We start from the raw sequence: 17,635 nt of genomic DNA on the forward strand, positions 1-17,635 counted from the left end.
GTTTATGCTGATTTGTTGCAACAGTACTGGTATATCCAGTCATTCCAATAGCAAAATGCTAATCCTAAAGAAATAAATCTGTCTTCTTGCTGGCAGGCATAAAAAGAATAGGGGGATGGGAGTCTCTGCTCTCTTGTTAGGTATTAATGGGTGATAGCTTGAGTTCAGCATCAGTTGGATTGAAGTAATTTGATTGTATCAGGCTTTTGCAGAGGGATTGGAAATTGCAGAAATAAAGCCTTATCTCCTTTCTCTTGATTGTGAAATATTTAATGGTCATCCAGAGCAAAGTTTGATCACAGTACAGTGAGGCTGGAGGGTTATATTAATGCACAATGTACTGCAAGTAGTGATGTTGGGCAGTCTGAGGGTGATGTGGCCTGTCATTCGGACACAACTGAAAATGGTTGCAGCATGGCCAACTGTAAACAGCAACAGTTGTGTTTCATCCAAGGGAAAAGGTGTACAGTGGGGAGAGGCTTAATCCTAGACAAGCTATTTCATGGGTAGATGCATCTTGCTCAGCTCTTCCTGAAGCTGTGAGAATATTCAGTGTCTCTCCTTCCACCATCCAAGGCTGAGACAACAGTAGTTGGTCATAACAGCCTTTGCTGCAGATGAGCAGTTTTGGGCAGCTGAGTTGTCTCAGTCTGGGCTGGACGGGGTTGGATGATTCTCCTGGGCACATCTTACATGATCTCTGCAGCAAAGTGCCAAAGAGGCAGTCCAAAACTCTTGGTAAACTTGACGCACAACCTGAGCTGGCTTCAATGCCTGGGCTCTCTTGTGGCTCAAATAAAAACATTAAGAAAAAAATTATATATATAAAACATTTTAAAACTCCCTTTTTAAAAAAAAAAAAAAAACAAAACAACTCTTTTGTAATGTAAAAAGCAAGTCTGAAGCAACTGGTTGAATCTTAATTTGAGAGACAGCACACAAGATTTTCAACTCATTTTGCCTGATCTTCCCTGCTTTAGTTGCAACTTCTTCCCTTTTCTTGCTTTTGGCAAACAAAGGAAGAATATAAGTTGTCTTACAATCAAAATGAGTATGAAACCTTATGCTGTCAGGGAAGCTTTTCATCCACTGAAAGATGTGGGGTCCATGCAGTTGACAGAAGTTCAAATCAATATTTCTTTGGAGAGTCAGTGTGTTTGATTGCAGTTTGAATCCTGACAGAGATACTAGTTGATCTAGATAATAGGAATCAGCACAAATAAATGTGCTGCAGGAATGGAACAACTAAACAGAAGCACATATTTTAAACTGCTTGGGAAATTGAGAAGGAAGAAGGGAAACTGAAAACTATGGTTGATTATCAACAGTCCTAGATAAAACTGCAATTTTTTTCCACGTCTTTGTGTTGCAAGTTCAAAATGTTGTGTACCTAAGGGCAGAGCCCTCTGCTTTCATCTTTTCCACCATGTTCAGACACAGACAGTCAGATGAGACCACGGTCAGGCTTTCCTAATGAATCTGTCCATTTTAAATTAAAAATTTAGTACACTACATTTTATAGCCCTGAGATGTTTAAATTTTAATGTGGGTTGGGTTTGTTTTGGTTGATGTTTTTTTTCCATCTTGCTCCTAGAAACTACAATATTTGCTCCTAGAAGTTAGAATATTTACCCTTTTAACTCACTGGCAGTCTGTATTTAGACTTTGTATGATACACCCCCATGCAAGTTGTTTTGCTTTTCTTTAAACAAGGAAATTTAATCTGCTAGATATTTTTTTTTTGTTAGCAACCTTTTTTTGTGTCTGTATGGAATGACAAAGTGAGACTGATAACATGGAGAGGCTTTCGAAGGAGGTTTTTCTTCACTAGTTGTAGTGTTTTCTGCAGTTACGTGTTCTTACTTCTCTCCCATTAGGCGTTTTGTGCAAGAGTAACTCTTTCAAGCATCTGTTCAGTCACAGTGACAAAAAAATCCCATAAAATTTTCAATCCATGTAGATCTGATGTTCATTAATGTTGCTACAAGTGGGGCTCTTTGTGTAACAAAAGATTTCTGGGGGTTTCCTTCCTTTGTGAAGAAACATTACAGGGATTTAATTTTTTTTCCGTGAAAATTCCCATTGTTCCTTCAAACTGGAAAATTCAGATGTTCTCCTAATGAACTTTTCCCTCTGACCTCCAGCATGGATGAGTGCAAGTTTTATTTTTGCAGAAGAAATAACACTGGCAGGCTGAACAGCTCATTGAGATTTGACTCAGTAACCAAGTACAATGCCAAAACTTAAGCAAGCAAACCACCCTGATTTAGTATTTATTAGTCTTTGATGTTCTTTGAGGTATGTCTTCACAGATAAATACCCAACAGATACTCTGGAGTGAGATGCAGCATGCATGGGGAAAAAAACCACATTGATTTCCTCTCTCTACTCTCCCTCAGAGTTCAGGTAGGAGTTATTTGTCATGAGGAGAGGTTGCATGACCTGTTTAATAATAATAAAATAAAATAAATTGTCCATATTTGAATATTCAGACTTAAGAACAACTTTGTGTTTTTTCCCTTAAAATGAAAATTCTAAACTCGGCATTATAAAAGTATTAGCATATTATAAGTATTAGCAGAATGATCTGTAGGAGAAGAGGCATTTGCTCTGCCAGTGGGATGTTGCTGTGGTAATACAACTGAGTGCTGGAGGTGAAGGATTGTATGTTGGTGGCATCGTGGTTGATGGGAGGTCAGATGGAAGCTGTCCTGTGCACTGTTGCAGTTTCAATCTGCTTGAAACGGCAAAACCACTCATTGACTTCAGATGAAGTCTGTGCTTCTAAGGGAAAAAGAGCATTTGCCCACTTGTTCCTTTCCTCCCCTAGATGACAACTGCTGTCAGATGGTCATATATGACCATACTGCAGGTATTTGATAAACGAATGTAATCTATTGTTTGTCTTCTAGCGAGTTGTCACGTACTCGTTTCTTTTGTTTCTCCTCTGTTGCATATATTAAAACCAGAGAGGGTTATTTAGGAGCACAGTCCTGTCCCATAAGTGTAAGAATTCATACTGCTCTTTGAACTCAGACTCTAATAAAAATAGATGCTAAGCCTCAAAGGTATTGGAAAATGGACTACTTGGAGTTCTCTTCCAGTAGCCTATTGCCCGTGCTAAGAGTTATAGTAATTTTTTGTGTATGTTTTTCAAAGAACTTGTACTCTTACTAACAAAAAAGGAACATACGCGGTGCAGTGCTTCTTGAGGTGCTAATGATGCTTCCTTGTGTCCCTGCATCAAATGAGACCAAACTGAAGTTAACAGTGAAAAATCTTTTGTGATGTAGTCTGGCGTACATCTTCATCTTTTTTGGATTACTTGTTTTGGTTAACTTGGAGCAAGGAGTTACTGTCTGCTGGCTTTTTTTGTGGGTGGTTAAGCCTTGTTTTTTGTTGTCTTGTATTTTAAGAGGTCAGAAGTCCAAACAACCAAGTGGCTGAACAAGAACCAAAGTGCTGGGAGCTCTTTGAAGACTGTGTAAAGGATGAGCCCAGCAGTGAAAGGAAACACAGATTCCCAGATAAGAATGCCCCTGAATTTTCTTTTATTTTTTTTAAAGGCAAAAGGATGTTGTGGTACCCAGCCTGATTTTAACACCTGATGATACCACAAAGCCTACTTTGGAAAGGCTTGCAGGTACCTGTGATGCTCACAGACCCTCATGGCCAAGGAGGCTGAAGTTAGTGTGTGCAATGCCTGCAGCTGGTAGATGCTCACTGCACAGCTGGGTGTTTCTGACCTGTGTGTGGTCTCTTCAGGTGTGCTGTCTCATCAGTGCTAGACCCTGGGCTCCCCACTTTAGATGGGGACCCCCTGAGCTTCTGTGCTGAGAGGAGGCCTTGGCTTCAACTTCTACGGGCTGTGAATCTTCCAATAAGATGAAAAGAAATCTAATTCCTGTTAAGGTGTTACCTGTGTGAGAGCTATGTGATTAGTGTTTGCAGAAACTCAAGATTGCCTTTCCAAAACCCAAGATAGCTTTTATTAGTTGACTCTTGTACTGTATTGTAGATTCCTTCTTTTGGAATGGAAAAGCAGCGCTGGCATTTGTATTTGTGCTAGCAGTGTGACCTCCCTCTGACCTGAAACATCTCTTTGTACAGACCCATGAAGTCCATAATACTGTCTTTTCTTTGGTCAGTCTTTTTTGTTTATTTTAGGTTGTTCTTTTTTTTTTTTTTTTTTTCAGGGTTTTTTTTTGGGGGGGAGGAGCTGTTGGTTGTCTTTTTTAACAGTAGAATATAAATTCAATTCATACTGGCTGGGGCTGTGCTTTGTTTTTCGTGATGTGGAAAGATAATATTATGGTATATCTTAATGCATGGCTGGTTTGGTCCTCAACTAGGGAAGGTCCAGTGAAGCAGATACTCTGTAAGTAAGGCTCCTCAGTACAATGACAGCATGATAAATAAGTAAGAACCTCACTTCTTTCTTCCAGCTTCTAATCATTCTGCTTTCTCTTATCTTCCAGTTGCTGTAAAATAAACCTTGGTGGCTAGTCTTCCCTTGTAACACTAGCCACTTACTGACAGTTCTTTGTAGTTATTTCACAGCAGACATGCTCACCTGACCAGACAGCCACTTCTTTTTGCTGTTCCACAAATTAACCCTTCATTCCTCACAAATGTTGGTGCAAGCCCGTGTGGGGATAAACTTGAAGTTATTAATTTGCGTGATTTTGTAGGTACCTGGCTTGAGCACCCACTGAAATGCTTTTTTAATGTAGCTGAGACTTTGCTATGTAATGACATTATGCAACTGTGAAACATTAGATGGAATAATTAAACCCACCACCTACTTAACTGACCAAGGCAGGCCGGGTGATGCACTTAATTGTACAGCATCTGTTACCTTGCATGCAGATGGTGTTCAGGCTTAATCAAAACACATGGCCTGAAGTCATGACCCTTTTCCCTGGAGTTTTGTGGGCATATTCACCAGCTATTTCACAAAACCCACCTTAAGTTTCTCATGAGCTCCTAGCTCTTTTCTGTAAGTCTTTTTATTCCAGGAAGAAGAAATTCTGCATGCTTGAACTGATGTGCAAGGGACAGCGCTAAGCTCACTATCCAGTCTTCTGTGATGAATGAGATGAGAGGAATGTCTCCGTAGCCATCTTCCTGGCAGGAGGAGATGGTATCTAATACATCTGGCGTGTGTAAATGGTATCTGTTATGTTGCTGGAACCTTGCATGTGTTGACTTCTTTTTCTCCGAATTGCTCATGACCTACTATTTTAATGTCTCCAGACGCAAAGCTTATGCTTTAAGGCAATGATGCAAACTCTTAGCCAAGATGACAGCGTGTGGCATTATAAAGTGTTTATACTCCTGTAGACCACTGCTTATTTGAATGAGTCATTTTGCTCTGCACATTTTGCAGTCACTTGAACGTTAGTTTCTCAATACTAGGAGGAGAACCTTAAAAGTTGTGGGCTCTTTTTTTTCTTTTTTTCATTTGCTTCATGATTTTTCTTCAGGTGTTGGTGTTAAGTCATTGCTTCTTTGGCAAACCAGAATATGTGGAACTTGTGTGAATTGTCTTTTGTGGACTGTAATGGGCCAGGCTTTAATTGTTGATCTAGAAGGCAGTGAAGGTTGATCTAGAAGGGAGTGAAGAAGAGGTGGGAGTGCTCAGACCCCTCAAAACTGGAGTGGTCTTCAGTTCTACCCCTGAGACTTTACCCCAGACAGTTGAAAACTGTGAAATGCTAAACTTAAAAAAAAAACAAAACAAAAAACAAAAAACAACAACAACAACAAAAAAAAACCACAAACAAAAAAAAACCCCACAACCAACCTGTGTGTGTCTTTAGAAAGTAAGCAGTGGCCATAACCTGCAGGGAAGTCACTGCTTGCCTCCAAAGAAATGAGCTTCCCTTCTGAGCTGCAGCGTCGCCATGTATAAACTTGGTCCCTGTGCATAGCCAACCTCTGTTTTCTCTGGCTCTTAAAAACTGCAAATGTAAACAGAAATTCATCTCCGAACTTGCAGATTGAGGTATCCTGCTCCCAGTCATACTACAGTTGTTAGTTGGAGGCTGGAGTGTTTACAGTGACAGAGCCAAGGTTTGCCAAATGTGGATGATCCAGTTTTGGAACTGGAAAAAATTATTAAAGAAGTATTGGCATTTAATGTAGGTGGTATTTAATAAGCATGGGACTCGATTAAGCAATTACTTTTTTTCTTTCATGGTCAGCATTCCCTCTGCAACTGCCCTTCAACAAGGGAGAGGTTTGCAATTTTTGAGTTTTTTAGGAATTGTATAGAAATGGATCATGTAATTAAAAAATGGTAAGACATCTTATTTGCAGCGAACACATGAATGGCTGTTGCAGTGCTGCTTTTGTGATGCATGATGAAGTAGCCCCAATACTGGTCATGGTCAGAGTGCTTTTAGGAAGACAGCTTGTGTAGGAACATATGGGCTGACATTTCAGTTCAGCGGTATGACGCTTTTACTGTCAGGCAAGGATGGGTGTTGATGCTTTGTTTAGGTGCTGTTAGCGAATCATGGGTTTCTTAGTCTCAGGCATTAGTATGAATAAACTTGACTCATGTTTTGGAAAGAGGAAGGCAACTTGAGGAAGGGTGGAGAATTGCATGTGATAGTTCGTTGCTTCTCTGACTTTTATTTGGGGGAAAGAAAACAATGCAAGTATTTGCCTGTAGATTCTTTGTAGTGGTTTAATTATATTGCGGGTATGTGGGGTGGGGAGGAGAGGGTGAGAAGATAGAGCTAATCCATATTTGATCATAAGAGACAAAACTGTTACTGAAGATGAGTGGCCTGTGTTCTCTGTTTTCTTATGGCGTCTGATTTTTGTGTAAGCAGCAGTGTAGGAGTATGTTGAATAGGTGAGAACCAAGTTGCATAGTTGGTGGATGTGAGGACTGCAGAGTTCTCTCCCACGTAGTTAAAATGTGATTAATGAAAGGCTTGCATAACTTGTGTTACCGAGGCAGCGGGGAAAAAAAACAGATTGGATATGCGTGGCTGTTTTTTAAGGTATGGTTGGCTGAGAGAAGTGTAAAGGGCTAAACCTGAGCTGTGCTGGGGCTGGGAGCTGAGTCATGCCAGAGGTGTCTCCTGCCTGAAAGGTCCTCCTCTCCAGGAGGAAACTGCTTGAAAAGGCAGGGAGCAAGTCTTACAGGGGGGGACAGACTAGAAGAAAAATGGAAGAAAGAAGAGCATATGTATCACCATGCTCTGTTGTCCTCAGTCACGTTTGACTCTTCCATGCTATGGGAGGAAATACAAGGAAAGTGTCTGCATGCACCGTGGCGTGGAAACACCAGCCAGGTGTTTTCACAAGTCTGTTAAACCCTTTGGTGACAAAGGGCCTTTTCCTATAAAGCAATCCTGGGAATCAGTCTCGCTCACAGTTAGGAAAAATCAGGGCTTAGTAAGGACAGACCTGCCTGTTGTGAGGGAGCCGGAGGGACCGTGAACTCCCCACTGCATTCACTCCACCTTCTCGGCTCGGTCTCCCATGGCAAAGCGCGAAATCTGTTTCCGATGTAATTGGTTAGAGCAAATAATTGGTGTGAGAAAAATTGTGGTTTCCAAGGTTCTGTTTAAAATATACAGCTACTTCCAGCTGCAGACTTAATTATGTAGTCACTCTTGGACCTGCCTTAGTAATCTCTTTTTACACTCACCTGTCCCACCCAGTTTTAGTGGAGTAACCACTTAAACAGATCATGGCATGTGTGCCATGACTGGAGTTGTCTCTGTTTTCTTGAGAATAGAATATTCCTAAGAATATTTCCTGAGAATTTCCTCAGACGCTTTGAGGGTGACCCATACTGTAATTATTTCCCTGCAGTCCTGGATGTAGAATCCAGCCTTCCTTTAGGTAACGTTCCAAAATTATACCAAAATATGGATTGTAAAGCAGAGAAAAAGCATACCAGAGATGCTTTGTATTTTCTTCAAAATTTCTTTGCTACTGTCAGTGAAATTAGAATACCAGTTCTTCCCTTAGGTGCCATTGGTGTTAGTTTGTTGTGGGATGGAATAATTACTTGTTGCCATGGATTATAGGAAGCATGAAAGTAAGTCTCTGAACTGAAACACGAGTTTCAAATAACACCATATATTACTATTGTGGTTTTCCCCAAAATTTTAAACCTCTGTTGCAGCAAGCTGAGGATAATTTTCATATGTATTAGGAGTTTCCTTGTGAGCAGAAAACAGGAGGTCCTCGAGGTCGGATGATTTGGTAGAAATTAGTGGATACATGATTCCTCCAGCAAATATATCTGAATTTCCTTCAAAATATGGATGGGACCAACAAGTTCTCCAGCACTGCATTGTGGTTTTGCCACTTTTCCAGGGGCTTTCCGAGGTCCCTTATCCCAGTGTGCTGTGGGTGGAGGGGTAGTGCTTCCCAGGGAGCAGGAACTGCTGTTAAGCAGCCTGTCTGGCTGGCTGGGCTGCCAAGGGATGTGGTCCAAGAAGCACTTGGAAGCTAGTTCTTGGAATGTCCTGCTTACCTAGAAGCTACTTACTGTGCCGTGCAAAGGAAGGAAACCTGGAAATGGTGCCTTCATAGGAGCAAAAATAACTGGTATTAAGGAGCTCTGTATACCTTTTGATATTTTATATTTTTCTGTTCCCCCTCTACACCCCTATAACAACAGTTTGCCTACAGTTATATTTGCCCCAATTGTGCAAAACAGGAACTTTTTAAAGGTTTAACGGGCCATGGGACAGCAGACCCAGGGAAGTCCATCACCGGCACTCCCTGCGTCAGAGCAGGTCTCACACCTGTTTAGCCAAATCCAAGTTTCTGGAGGAAACAAGCAGAATCCTGGGGCCAGACAGTGTCAGAGCAGATGGTCATAATGGTCTCTTCTGATTTAAAGTCTTAACAATTCTCACACACACCAGTTGCTGTGTTGTGAATTGTGTAGGAGGGTGCTCTCTGATAGAATGGGAGCATGAAATCAGGCAGGAATGGGGTGTGTAGTAGCCATTGCCTACACAGTGGAAAAGATTGTCTGGTGTGGGCAAAGGAAAAAAAACAAACCAAAAACCTCCATGGGAAGTATCTCTCCACTGCAGAGACTGAATGGGGGAAACGTCTGCTGCTTCAGGCTGAGGGAAGTCTCATTCTTCCACTGACTTTTAAGGATACTGGAGGACAGTGAAGGGAATGCAGTTTGTTGTAGTAGCTGAAGGGGATGGGTTTTGTCCAACTTGATTCCAGGGCTAAACTGCTTGCTTTATTTTTTACTGTAACTGCAGGGGGCTGGTTGGCGAGAAGGAAAATGAAATTTAAAACTTCATTATTCTTGGCCCATGTTTAGCATCTACTAAGTGTTCCTGAAAGTTCACGTGGCTGTTTTAAACATGCCTTGAGAAAGGCTGTTTTCTGTGTGTTTAATGCAGACACGTACTGAGCAGGACTGCAGGTATGTAAGAGCATGCATACTCTGCCGTGATAAGCTGTGCTCTATGAAGTTTGTTCATATATCATGCTTGAGATGTATAGCTGGCACTTGGAGTACTCTGTCTAATGTGGCTCTTTCAATTGCTGGAAAGCCAGGCAAAGCACTCCAGTCCTGATCAGGCACTGCAGCTGGTGGAGGAGGGGAAAGTAATCGGCAGAAATGCAGAGGATTTGGTAGGGACAGGGCTAAAAAGGAGAGCTGGATTTCTGGCTGTGTTTGTGATGGATTTGGCAGACACCAGAGTACAAGAGAGGGAATTACAAAGATGAGCTGGACATTATCTGTGGGGGCTTCTGGTTGAATGTATCTCTGAGAGGACTTTAGTGTGTGTTAAACTTGTATTTTTTTTCCGCCTCATTAAGTGGCAGGATTAAGGTTACAGGCATAGGAATGGCTAATTAAGCAGTGCCTTGCAAAGGGATAGAATGACAAAGCTGAAATCTCTGTATCTGCAAGTGTATGATACTCAATTACTTCATAGCAATGAGCAAGATTGGCTTCAGGTGGCTGTAGGGTGGTGTGACAGTGATCTTTCAACATACGGAAATGTACTTTTTTTTATCATCTATTTAAAAACTAAAAGAGCTCTCAAGTATTCATATCAAATGAGATAAGCAGACTTTTCATATCTCTGTCTGCCTATGCAGAAAGCTGAAAAAGGAGCCCCAGAGCTACTGGTAAATAATCTGGATTACATCTCTGTGGTATTGTATTTATGCACAGAGTTGTTTTGCTTTATGTTTGTTTTCTGTAAGGTAAAGTGCTTATGTTGCAAAGATAAACACTGTGTAGAATTGGATTTTTAAATCTCCAAACATCTGAAAAAAAAATAGCGATAAGAATAATATGCTTGTTGTGAAGTTTTCCTAATTTGTGATGCAATGTGTGAAGTCATTTTTAAAAAAAACCCTACTTCTGTTTTGCAGGAGAAACTGTAGAAGGCCTTCGAGAGAGCGATTATCTTCTGATTCATTCATGTCGGCAGTGGACAACAATTACAGCTCACAGTCTGGAGGAGGGTCACTACGTCATAGGGCCAAAGATAGAAATCCCTGTACATTATGCAGGTAAAGCTATTGTTGACCTGAAATACAAATTCAAAGAGAATGAATTGCCTACCACTTACACTGATCGCTTTGTTTGACAAGAGGGAAGCTAAGTCTCTGATGCCAGTGTCTGTGACTTTTTAGTAATGTTAGATACCTCTATTCAGTAGCCCTGGGAGTAAGTCAGTATTGGACTGGGTGGCACATTGACAGAACACATAGCTATGTAGAAGAATTGGTTTCAGTTTGAGTATAATGAACTGCCAGTGCTTCTCATCTGTGAATGTGGTGACAAAAGTGTGAAAGTTTGAAAATTCCTTGACATGTTCGATCAAAGGTGGAATGGGTTTTAAACTTCATTGCGTACTCAAGCTGAAGGGGATTTTTGAATATTTCCATGTTAAAAGCCAGGGACCCTTCATTGTAATAGTGCGGTTTTACGCTAATGCTTCTCAGTACTTCCTTGTCACTGTCTGCCTTTTTGGATGATGCAGTAATACTGTTCCAAGCAGATATGATGCAACTAATCCATATTTATTTTACAATTTCAAATTACTTTCCTAGGAAATTATTTTTAATAACTGTTTCCTACTGCTTGATGTCCTTATTCACAGGCTGAATGGAACAATACTAAATGAGTGGGAAGTGCTTATCTTACTGCAGTAAATACAGAAAATTGAAGAAGCTGGAAAGTGTGAGCAGGGCAAGCCATGGCTACAAAGCAAAGATGTGGGCATTGTGTTTTACTTGGTCTTCTGTAGCTAGTTGTCAATTAAGTAATCTACTCGGCTCTCTTAAGGTCTCTTTTAAGATGCTGGTGCAATGAGGGTGTGCTAAGTTGTACAAGAGCTGACTGAAATGTTTTATTTCAATCACACCAGTGCTGCAACTGCAGTGATGCATCCTATTTCAGTGATGAAACTTAAACCAGTTGCCTTCTTATGTACTGTTTCTCCTTGGAGTTCACTCTGGGAAGGTCAATTTTTTTAACGGGCATTTAAAAGCTTTGGTCTGATGGCATACAGTGTCATAATATACATGGCTTTAAAATTCTCAGAATTTAACTTTTTTTAATCTTTTTTTTTTTTTTTTCTTTTTGCACCTCCTGGCTGCTGCATAAGCTTCAGTGCTGTGGTCAGATAAACACTTCACTTCCTTCAAACAGATCCATTTTAAAATCCGCACTGTGATTCCTGGAAGAAGGAGAACAGAAAAAAAAATGGTTATTGGCATGAAGTAAGGCTGGATCTTAATAGGTTTACTAAAGCTTTGGTTTTAATTTTTAAAGCAATTAACCAAGATCTGCTAAGTGGGTTTCCTGACTCTTCATGCTTCCATTCATTCATAGTGTAAATTTACATAGATACCAGCAGAATCAAAATCTGTCCCCCAAGATACTGCAAAAATATCTTCCTTGTTTATGTTAATGCAGGAAAAGAGTGTGCATTTAGTTGGCAGAATACGATTTGCTGTCAGACAGTCTCCAGAAAGTTCCCTGCTATAAACCCTTCGTTAATGAGATGAAAATACATCAAAGTTCAGAAACTGCCGTGTAGTGAGGGCACTTAATAAATATGTGATGGGCTTTGCTGCTGCTGAAGAAACTTCACAAAAATGGTCAGTGCTAACTTGGGGTACCAGAGCATGTCTGATGGTCTTGCCTACGAGAAAGGAGAGCCAAGTCTAAACATGGGAAGGTTTAGTTAGCAAAGTACTGCAGTCTGGTGCTTGGGTGCTAACATCTAAGTGCATTTAGAGACATCTTCCATACCCTAAAAATCAACTTATGATGCTGTGGATTACCATGCATAAGCTAACACTGAATGACCTCTCAGGGCTGCATTGTGCAGCGCCTTGCATTTATTGCTTCCTGGGATCCAGAACCCCACACTACAGAGGTGAATGTAGCTGCCTAAGAAGACTTGCTGGGCTGGGCACTGACCTGGCACAGTTAAGCTGCTAGCTCTGGAGCTAGCCGTGCCGTCTGCTCTGCAGTGAGCTCTGGGAGGTGGGAATGCTTCAGAATCATTACCTTTCTGAGGAGGATGTGCTGCTACCAAAAGGTTAGTGCCGTCAGGTGGTGATTGCTGTGGGAGCTGGCTGGCATAGCCCTTCGTTTGCATGTGGGAACTTTCCATCGTTGCAGAAAACACAGCTAGAACAGTCAGCAGAATGTTTATATGAGACTCAGTCATTAGTTTTTGGGTTTAGAGGAGGGATTTTATATCCTTGTAGGCAAATGTTTGCAAAATGTATTGCTGTATAAATTTTGGATTATAGGACTGACTTTTTGCATGCTTTAACTTTAAACTTCTGTCAGGTTGGATGCACTGCCTACCAGAATGACCCTTAAAGATGGAACATAAGTGTTCACTAAAATTACTTTCTAGGTTTATTTTGGCTTTAATGGAATAACTGGGTTTTTTTAACCCTAGCAGACTTTTAGTGTAGCAAATTGCAGCATGATTTTGGCTGCAACAGTTGAGCGGGAAAGGAAGTTGAAACTGATGTTATTCTCCTGAGATTATGGGTTTAAGTACCACAAAGTCATCACTCACATATATAAATGTGAGTATAAAGTAAATCTTATTTTGCTACTTGCTAAATTGGGTTTTGATCCTCTTATTAAACCTAAATACAATAAAGCCTTATTAAAGAAGGAAAATGTTGTATTTTACATTTAAGTGAAATCTCATTAAACAGATTCTGAGTTCTGCAGTCCTGCTGATGGTCTTTTCCCTGCTGGGAAACTGCTACCCTGGTTGTTTCTGTTGGGGATGGCTGACATGGTTAATTTTTGCTGTTGCTGTCAAAGAACAGTCATATATGACAGCTGTTAGTCTAACCATTCCCTCTTGAATACTCTTTACAGTCTGCTTCTCTTTAAAGTTAAGGTTAATGTAGCATCGAGTTCAATTTTCGTGTAATTAAAACCAAATGGCTAATGTGTTTCTGGCTTCTAAAACAAAAGAGGTCTTCAAGTGCATATAGAATGGAAAGGAGATCGGAATTACTGTCCTGATAGTCCCTTGTCTTGGTGCGAGAGGGTGGACTTTACAAGAGTCCAAGGTAAACCATCACAACAGAAAGACGTTGCCTTGGTGTCCTTTGCTTTCCTCAGGTACGTAATTCACACTTGGATACTTGCAGGATGGTCTTACTAGCTTTCTGTCTGAACTAGTTCTATATTGTTCCTGGATATCCTTAATACTAAATTTCTGCTCTAAAAGAGAGTCCAAAAGCAACTCTAAAAGAAGTATCATCCATACCCTCCAGCTGATGTCAAGTGTTACTGCTAGTTTTGGCATAGGCAGCACTGTAGTCTTGACCTTGATAAATGTCTCCCTTAGTAGCCTCTGGAAACTACTGGTTTGTGATCTGAATTTGGATGATACAGGCCGTGTTGGTATCTTGCAGAATTTAGACTTCACTGTGCTGATGCTGCTTATCAAGTGGAACACCTCTCATTCCTTTGCAGAGGTACCAGCACAGGAAGGTGCATCCCAGGGGTCTGATGGCCATGTCTCAAGCATATTCTGTGATAGCTAAAAGGCACTGAAGACATCATCCAGGGTTTGAACGCTGTTGCCCTTGGGTGTTGTCTGACCCTTTATGTGTTACCTTCCATATATATTCTATATAGCTCAAAACTATCAGAAGTGGTTTTGAGGATTCATCAGCTCAAGCCACAGGGGTCTTCTGCTCTGACTCTAAATGGCCCAGATTCAACCTGGCGTAAATGCTTGTGCTCTGTGGCCATGGTTCCTTATGTGTGGATTACTGATGTAACAGTTAATGGAGTTGGATATGGTTGCTTAAAACCTGCTGTGCAGGAAGAGCAGCACAGAGGGCCGTGGAGTAACCCGCATGCCCGTGCGCACCCCCACCTACACAGCGTAGCCCTTTCTTTCAAAGGCCATGCTAGTGTTGGTGAGTGCATGCAGTGAAAAGAAAAAGTACTTTGGGATGGGTTGGCAGCATCTAGGTTACTGTGCCCCAAATACTCACTCCTACATTTAATCAAATCATAACGGAACCTTTACTGTTGTTTTTTAGGTCCTTATCTCTGTTGTTGCAACTGATGGTTCATTTGCTCTCCTGCCCATTTGAGGCTTTTTCTGTTCTTAGAGCAAAGCTGTTCCTCTTGAGATTATGTTAAAAAAATATATATATTTAAAGATCGAACCTCTTTTTCTTTAAGTTTTTACTCATCTTTGCCCAGAGTCTGGAGGGAATACCTCTTGTGTCACTGCTGCCATCTGTGTGCACATAGGCGGCAACTAAAGAAGAAAATACTTTTATGCAGACATTAGAAAGTAACTCCCTGTTCCAGGGTGTGCCACACTAACACATCCGGGGTGTTGGGAATACTCTTCCCATGAACTCACACCTCCCTGCCAGGCAGTGAAGGTATGCAAGTGCTAGTACGGAGTGATCGCTGGTGCCCGGTCCAGTTGCTTACCTGAGTGTGCTGATAGCTTTCTTAATGTCCTTTACATGAGGAAATGTAAAACCTTGTCATGCGCGCCTTCCCCAGGTGGGGTGCCGGGTGGGAATGAGTCAGAAGTCCCTTCTCTGGTGGCAGAAGTGGTGTACAACAAACATCCTACCGAAACTTGTTTCTACTGGTTTGATTTGTTAATGATGGAGTGGTGTCTGATGGGCCTGTTCCTCACTGCGTCACGCTAACGTGGAGGAAGACGGTCTCTGCAGGCCTTCTCAAGAGTGAACTTGCCTTCGCAGCGGCAGAGTAGGAGAGCTCCCTGAGATTTTGTGACTTGCAGCTGCAGAAGTCCAAAGGCATGACACAGCTTTGCAGTCCCAGCAGGTGTACTGCTGCCCACTCTGGGTTTGTCAGACCTTGGACACTGAGGAAGGACAGCACTGAAGTATGGTGCGAGTTAGGCATCTCCTAGTTGTCTTGAGGTGATGACAGCAGCTGCTGTTGCTCAGCACCCACCCTGAACCTGATGTATCCAAGGTCTGGAAGAGCCTGGATTTTTAATTTGGTGATACTGAGCACTTAGATGTTTATAGTACGTTGGGTCTTCTCTAAGTATGCTGTACTGCTCCTTTGTGGTCCTGGAGAGAAGAGTAAACATTAGACTGGCAAATGTCTTTTGCTTGATGCCTTTATGGTGTCTGCTGCCAACTTGTGTCACTCTGGGGACAGAGCGGGTGCTTCCTTGTCTTATGTTCAGTTTGGACTCCTCGCTCCCTCAAGTGCAACTTCATGCTGTCTGCTGATCAAGGAAGGTGGTGTCAGATAAAGAGCTCTTTGTCTGGGGCTTTGCCTCCCTGGGAACAGCGGGTGGTGTCAGGGAGAGCTACGCCTGTTCTTCTCTGTAAGTGTAGCAGTACAGCTCTGGCAGGGTAATTTTAAAGTTCAAAGAGGTGGGTGAGATCTAAGACAGGGAGGGACACTGCTCTGGAGTAGGCAACTCTACTTAGGTGAGTCCTTTCCAGCCAACAGGTACACCACTCCCTGATACGAAATGCGTTTTGCATTTTAATTGGTGTTTTGCTTTGAACTTAACCTGGCATCCAGCTACCACAAAGCTCTCCTGGGGCTTTTGTGCTGTGCAACTGAATATAAGGTGGAGAGAACAGCCTGAACAGTGCTTCCGAGAGAGGCAGGCTGCCATGTGTCTATGGGCTGGTCAATAATTAATGAATGTATGTCCTCAGAAGAAAACCAAGGAAAAAAAACCAAACCCAACCCACCCACATGTTTAACCCCCTGGAACACAAGTTTTGTTTTGGTTTGTTGTTTTTGATTCCAAAAAATCTTGAAAAAGCTTGTATGATCTGAAAAGCGGTTGGAGGTTTGAAAGCTTTTTCACAGGTACCGCTAATAAAAGCATTGCCACCAGCTTATAGTCTTTGTGCTTTTAAAAGATAAATATGACTCCTGTAGCTCTGAATACTTGACTGTGATGTTTCCTGACAATTGCAACACTTTACTCCTCATAAACAAATAGAAGAAAGGCATTTTGTTTTTTGTGCAGAAGTCTGATTGCAGAGTAGATGCTGGGTATCGTAGGGTGAGATACCTAGGTGTGTGTTTTAGTGAGCAGATTGTGCCTCTTCAGCTGTCTGAGATTAATGTCTGAAACACTTCTAATTGTCCATATAGCATATTCTGTGCTTTTCTGACAGAGAAATGATTATGCCTTAAAATATATTTATCTACTTATTTTTAATTTAATTGCTGCCTCCTTTTTCACTATCAAAGACTGAGTTTTTCTATTCTAGGCAATCATGGCTTTGTAGTCTGGAAACTTCATGTTCCTGGGTTTTTCAAACCTGCCACCTTGAAATAACAGATGAACTATTCTTCTATACATGAGCAAATATCTATATTCTTAAATTATTTCATTTTCCCCCCAGAGAGTTACCTTCAACAAGGTCAGTTTCTATCAGACTTCCCTATGGTTCTGTCTGTTATTCCACTTTTCTGTGCCTGTTTAAATTTTGGCAAATGCCTCACCACTGATCTACAGTGCAATATCAAATCACAGGATCAAAATGCAGGCACTTGAAGTTGCTGGCAGAAATCGCATATTTCTTTTGCACCCGTGGATGTGCATGTTCTTCCTGTTCTTTCATCCCTCCCCCTTTAGCCAGTCTGGTGAAGTCGCAGCTTTTTGCCTAAATTTAATGAAACGGTCCCCTTTTTGCCTGACCATCTGTACTGGTGGCCTTCTACTTTGCACTTAGTTTTATAACTGTTAAGGAATGTATACAGATGGCTCCCTGGTTTTTGTTTGCTTGCTTACCTGAGTTTTGATTGAGGCATTTGTCCTGAGACCCAGGAGTTTGTTCTGAGTATATACAGTACTTGCTTTCTAGTGTCGTGCACTGTCATCTTCCCAGAATGCAAGCTATTGGGTCAGAAATACCTTCTCAGTGTAGGGAGATGGTTCATATTTAGCTTCTAGTGAAACAATGGTGTACAGTTCTTCATCAGGTTGCACTGCGGAGTGTCTTTCACTCTCAACTTTGTCTCTCTGGAGTCAGCCAGACTTTTTGCAGTGTCTGGTTTCCTTGAAGTTACCCTCCTCATAAATGTGAGTTAGCAGGCTGTGAGACTGCTTTTCTCTTTGTATATATACAGCTTCAT

At 41.5% G+C, this 17,635-nt stretch overlaps 1 protein-coding gene across 4 annotated transcripts in view; it reads left to right on the plus strand.

The window, feature by feature from the left end:
* GAREM1 (GRB2 associated regulator of MAPK1 subtype 1) overlaps positions 1-17,635 on the plus strand; it is a 149,185-nt gene that overhangs the window by 60,158 nt on the left and 71,392 nt on the right. For 3 of the 4 annotated variants that reach the window (XM_080381535.1, XM_080381537.1, XM_080381536.1), the window contains one exon: positions 10,393-10,533. In XM_080381535.1, the coding sequence (XP_080237661.1) occupies positions 10,393-10,533 (141 nt within the window). Of the gene's footprint in view, positions 1-10,392; positions 10,534-17,635 lie in introns of those variants that run through there. The other variant, XM_080381538.1, reaches the window with a different exon arrangement.

The sequence above is a fragment of the Falco punctatus genome (assembly GCF_963210335.1).
Source record: "Falco punctatus genome assembly, chromosome: 3".
Taxonomy (NCBI): Eukaryota; Metazoa; Chordata; class Aves; order Falconiformes; family Falconidae; genus Falco; species Falco punctatus.